Here is a 5,782-nt window from a genome sequence, read left to right as displayed (position 1 = left end):
GTGGCCCTGCTCTCTCCCGGGCGCCCTCGGGGCCTGTGCTCGTGGCATCACGCTCTGCGCTTTCTCGTTCCTAAAAGTGAGGAGAAAACCGTTGTGGGAGGCGGTTCTGCCGACACCGGTTCTCAGCCCCTGGGACCAGGCCTGGCTCTTGCTGGCCTGGACCAGGGCTTCCCCGGGGGGCCTTTTTGCTGGGGCTCAGGCTGCTCTTTGGGGGGGCAGCACGGGGCACAGAGGTGCCAACCGAAGCCCAGGGCCGTGGGAGGGCCCGAGGGGAGCGGACCCGGCTGCCTGCGGGTCTCTGTCTCCCTCCCCTCCGCACCCCAGGAAGCTGCCAAGGACACCAAGACCCCAGGGGGCCCTCAGTGGCCACCGCAACCCATAGGGAAGGCGCTGGCTTAACCCCTGAAGCGGAACAAATAACCGTGTCTTCCTGTTGTCAGAAGACACCACACCCAGCCGGCTGGTGTGGCTCAGTGGATAGAGCATGGCCTGTGGACTGGAGGGTCCCGGGTTCGATTCCAGTCAGGGGCATAGGCCCGGGTTGCCAGCTTGATCCCTGGCCCTGGTCGGGGCATATGCAGGGAGGCAGCCCATCGATGTGTCTCTCTCACATCTATGTTTCTGTCTCTCCCCCTCCCTTCCACTCTCTCTAAAAATCAGTGGAAAATGAGGCTTAACAACAAATAAAAACACCGCAGCTGGGCGGTTGGTTCAGGGTCAAGCCCTCGATTCCTTCCTCCTTCCCCTGCTGCCCCTCGCCCAGGGGAGGAGGCTGGGAAGGAGTGGGGTGAGCGGCTAAGGGGAGAGGCGCCCTGCAGGCAGGCAGCCGGGCCCAGAGAGCAGACCCGCTGCAGGACGTGGGGTAGCACCTCCTCCTCTGTGCTCTGTCCAGACAACAAGGACGTGTCCGTGATGATGAGCGAGATGGACGTCAACGCCATCGCGGGCACCCTGAAGCTCTACTTCCGCGAGCTGCCTGAGCCGCTGTTCACCGACGAGTTCTACCCCAACTTCGCCGAGGGCATCGGTGAGCGAGCGTGGGAGCACCTCCCCCTCCCCTCTGGTCCGTCGTGCCCCCCCTGCCTCGGTCTGGGGTTCAGCCCAGACTCTGCACGTGCCAGGGGCACCCAGACCCGAACTGGTGCTCGAAGGCCTCCCTTTGTCCTCCGTGCACCTGCTGTCCCCGCCCCTGAGGAGCTGGGTACATGCCCGGGGGTGGGGATGGGGTCGCGATGGCTCCTCATCCTCCTCCCTAGAACCCCTGTCCTGCTCCCCTAACGCCAGGTCCTGATACATCAGCGCACCCGCCTTCAAAGCCGGGCTGACGCCAGGTCAAACGGGGGGTGGGGTAGTGTTTGGTGGGGGGGGACGTTGGTATAGGGGCAGCTGCAACCTCTGCACCCTGCCTCCGGGGCTGTTCCATTGGGGACCTCGTTCCCCGATCGTGAACAGGGTGATAGGGGGTCCCCGGGGCCTCGCAGCCTCCTGCCCCTCGGGCTGCCTGTCTCATTCCGTGCGTGGCTCCCCGTGCCTCGGGCTGTTCCGAGCAGGAGGCAGGAATGGCCGAGTGGGTGTTCCCCGTGGAGCCTGTGACCCCCTTTCAGACAGAGAGAAGGTGTCCCAAGGGGTTCGGCCCCACACAGGCTCCCGACCGTGTGAGCCCGAGGGTAACCGCCCTGGCTGTCCTGTGCCCAGTGACCCCAAGAAGTGACAGCCCCCCTCCCCCGCAGCTCTGTCAGACCCTGTGGCGAAGGAGAGCTGCATGCTGAACCTGCTGCTGTCGCTCCCCGAAGCCAACCTGCTGACCTTCCTCTTCCTCCTGGACCACCTGAAAAGGTACCCCCGGCTCTGCCTCGGGGGAGCGCTTTCTGCGCCCCTCGGGCTCCCCTCAGACTCCTTGGCACCTGGGGTCACTCACCCGCTCTGGGCACTAGAGCCACGGCCACCTTCTTCCCTCTCACCACCGCCCCCTCTGCACCCGGCCTTAAAGTGAGGCGCTTTGCCTGGCCAGCGTGGCTCAGTGGGTAGAGCATCGACCTACGAACCAGGAAGTCACAGTTCGATTCTCGGTCAGGGCACAGGCTGGGTTGCGGGCTTCGTCCCCAGTGTGGGGCGTGCAGGAGGCAGCTGATCGATGATTCTCTCTCATCATGGATGTTTCTCTCTCTCTCCCTTTCCCTTCCTCTCTGACATCAATAACAAATATTTGGGGGGGGGGGGAGAGTGAAATGCTTGGACCCTACCCACCCTCTCCCGGCCCAGGGTTGGCCCCGCCACCTGTTGGCCTCAAGTCCCCTCCGTCTAGACCAGCCGTGGGCAAACTACGGCCCGCAGGCCGGATCCAGCCCGTTTGAAATGACTAAAACTAAAAAAAAAAAAGACCGTACCCTTTTATGTAATGATGTTTACTTTGAATTTATATTAGTTCACACAAACACTCCATCCATGCTTTTGTTCCGGCCCTCCGGTCCAGTTTAAGAACCCATTGTGGCCCTCGAGTCTAAAAGTTTGCCCACCCCTGGCCTAGACCCAGGAGCACGAGGGTGGGTCTGCCTCCAGCACAGCCAGGGGCGGGTCAGCTGTGCTATGGAGCCGGCCCAAGGCAGAGGGGGTGGCGCCATCACCACGCTCCTTGAGACTCTGGGGTGGCCCGGCCCCCGGGTCTCCCCTCTGTCCTGAAGGCGGCGTCCCAACAGCACCCTGTGCTTCGGCCTCTCGCAGGGTGGCCGAGAAGGAGACGGTGAACAAGATGTCCCTGCACAACCTCGCCACGGTCTTCGGCCCCACGCTGCTGCGGCCCTCGGAGAAGGAGAGCAAGCTCCCCGCCACCCCCGGCCAGCCCATCTCCATGACTGACAGCTGGTCCCTGGAGGTCATGTCCCAGGTACGAGCGGACGGGCTCCAGCCCATAGCACCCAGCCTCACCCAGGTGTGGCCTCTGCCTGCTCCCCCCAGAGTCCTGTCAGGCGCCACTCAAATTGTACAGGGGAGCCCTAGCCCGTTTGGCCCAGTGGATAGAGCATCGGCCTGAGGACTGAAGGGTCCTGGGTTTGATTCCAGTCAAGGGCACATGTCCGGGTTTTGGGCTCGATCCCCAATAGGGGGCATGCAGGAGGCAGCCGATCGATGATTCTCTCTCATTCATTTTTTCTCTCTCTCTCCCTTTCCTTTCCTCTCTGAAATCAATACAAATATATATATTTTTTAAAATTGTACAGGGGAGGTGGCCAGAGAGGGACCCGCCTAGGGAGGCCTCTTCCCTTTGCACCTTACTGGGCTTCTCAGGGTGGTCCTTCAGGGGCACCCCGGGGTCTTGCTGTGAGGGGCTCATGGCCGCGTAGGAGCCCTCCGCACCCCGAGCCGGCCTCAGGGCCTCAGTGACCGCACCCTGGGCTTTGGTCGGGAGGACCTCCCGCCTGCGCTGTGAGCGCCCCTCTGAGCTGCCTCCGTCCCCCTGCTGTGCCCGGCAGGTCCAGGTGCTGCTGTACTTCCTGCAGCTGGAGGCCATCCCTGCTCCCGACAGCAAGCGACAGAGCATCCCCTTCTCCACGGAAGTCTAACGGCCCGACTCCGACTCCGTCTCCGAGAAGCCGGCAGAACGGCCTGGGACGCGCCTGGCGAGACAGGCCGCCACGGAGCAGGAACCGCATCTTCTTGAGGCGTCCTCGGGCCGCCCCCCGAGAGCCGGGCCCTCTGCCAAGAGACAGCTCGCTGCCCAAGGCAGGCGGCCGAGTGGCCTGGGCAGTGCCGGGCCCCTGAGCTCCCCGCTGGCCTCCGACTCTGGTTTCCCGCCACCAGAGGGCGCCCCAAAAGCCAGCACGCACGCACGGCTCAGAGTGCACGCCTGGCCCGAGACCAGGAGAAAGGAGTGGGGTTGTTTGTTTGTTTTTATGAACTTTTCAGCGTTTCAAAGATTTCTACTGGACCCCTTGTCAAGATGCACCCTCTCCGGGGAGAGGGGGACACGAGCAGCTTCCCTCACGGTCGTGTCTTGAAGAAACGCTGCTGCTGCTTCGCACCGTGGGGGCCCCCGCCCGTCCCCGTGTGGGCGCGGGCGCTTGGGTTTTCCTGACTTAAAACATTCGACTCCTGTGTGCAACAGGGCGTGCAAAGCTAGGTCAACACTGTGTAGCGTCGGACCCCTTCCGCCTCCTTCCTCGCTCCTCTCGCTTTCTAGAAGGATCTCTGTGCAGAAAGGGGTCTTTTTCCTGTCCTGTCCTGTGGCATTGTGTTTGCAGATCATGTGCCCCTTGGAAGGCAGCCGCCCGTGTAACACCCGGGACCGGCCACCAGGGGGCGGGAGGCGGGAGGCCCGGGCCGCGCACTTTATGGCTCCTTCTGCAGGGAGAGTGACCCCTGCCCGCCAGCCCAGCCCAGCCCAGCCTCCCCGCCGGGCACACGCTGTCCTCTGCAGCTTACAGAGGCCTGGATCTCTAGCTTCTCCCCCCCCCCCCCGGCTTCAGGTCCTCGCTCTGCTGAACAGACTCAGTACATTTTTGTAACAGTTTCCGCTTGCAGCATCGGCATCGGCTTGTTTTAAACTTTGATCCGAATAGCCTTTTGATACTTGAATATTTTTAAGTTTTATACATAGTTTCTAATTTTTTCCCGGACAGATTCAGATACCTAATGAGATAGGAGAGCAGCATTTTGTCTTCCTCCGAGCACCAGCTCTGTCTTCATCGGGAGCCGCATCCCGGAGCAGGCGGGAGGACAGGCGTGCCCCCCCAACCCCCACCCCGCTCTGCACGCCCCTGGCATTCCTGCTAACCCTCCTGACCCTCTGGCTGAGAGGAAAGAGAATGGGAAGCCACCAAGTATTTTGAAGAAACAGGTCTATGAACATTGTATCCATTGGGCCCTGGCCGGTTTGCTCAGTGGATAGCGTGTCGGCCTGCGGACTGAAGGGTCCCGGGTTCGATTCCGGTCAAGGGCACGTCCCTCGGGTGCAGGCTCCCTCCCCAGCCAGGCTCTGGTCGGGGTGCATGCAAGAGGCAACTAATTGATGTGCCGCTCTCACATCAGTATTTCTCACTGTCTTGCCCTCTCTGTCCTACTCTTTCTAGAAATATCCTCTGGTGAGGATTAAAAAATAAATAAAGGGGTAGGGCGAGGAGAAAAGAAGGGGCAAGGTGTCCACGCCGGTTTTGCAGGAAGAGAGGATGTGATGCATCGGAGGAGGGAAGCCATGGTGTGACTCAGGAAAAGGTGTTTCATTGTCACGTGATCGCGCCAGTAACCGGTGGCGCTGCCCCACGCCCCTGCCCACCTCCCTGGGGAGGGGGCAGGAAACAAGGTCACTGTATTTATTTAGTTGGACTTTTTTCTCTCGAGGAGAGCGGACCCACCGCGTTAACGCAGCCCCGCTCCCTGAGGGATGAGGGCAGGGCGTGGGGTTCTCTGGCCTCCGTGTTTCTGGGCCCCCCCCCCCCGCCCCCGTGGGTTCCCGGGGTCACTCCGGCCTGGCTTCCCGCCCCGGCCACCTCAGCAAACCTCCCGCCCTGTGGCGGGAACACACTGCTTAGGAGAGCTCACCCGCCCTGGGTCCCCTTCCCCGTGATTTGCATCTGTCGCATTGAAACTGGAAAGCAATACATCAATGTCTGTGCCAACGCCCCTTCCCCTCCCGCCTCCTCCCCGTTTTATTTATATGGAATGTGCGCCGCTTCACGATGGAATGACCGCTCCTCTGTCGCTGTAAAGCGCCCGCCCCTTCACTGGGCCGCCATGGCGGGTTCACGAGGGATCCCCAGCGGCCCCTCTGACATGCAGGCCCCCGGGA

At 61.9% G+C, this 5,782-nt stretch overlaps 1 protein-coding gene across 1 annotated transcript in view; it reads left to right on the top strand.

The window, feature by feature from the left end:
* The window catches only part of BCR (breakpoint cluster region), a 72,758-nt gene extending 68,203 nt beyond the window's left edge, over positions 1–4,555 (top strand). Inside the window, exons 20-23 of the mRNA XM_014533356.1 lie at positions 688–1,027; positions 1,731–1,836; positions 2,722–2,884; positions 3,471–4,555. Of these exons, the coding sequence (XP_014388842.1) occupies positions 688–1,027; positions 1,731–1,836; positions 2,722–2,884; positions 3,471–3,560 (699 nt within the window). The 3' untranslated portion in view covers positions 3,561–4,555. The remainder of the gene's footprint in view (positions 1–687; positions 1,028–1,730; positions 1,837–2,721; positions 2,885–3,470) is intronic.
* The last annotated feature ends 1,227 nt before the right edge of the window (positions 4,556–5,782 follow it).

The sequence above is a fragment of the Myotis brandtii genome, unplaced genomic scaffold (genome assembly GCF_000412655.1).
Source record: "Myotis brandtii unplaced genomic scaffold, ASM41265v1 scaffold97, whole genome shotgun sequence".
NCBI classification, from domain to species: Eukaryota; Metazoa; Chordata; class Mammalia; order Chiroptera; family Vespertilionidae; genus Myotis; species Myotis brandtii.
The sequence above is the reverse complement of the archived record's forward strand: the minus strand, read 5'-3'. Positions and strand labels throughout refer to the sequence as shown.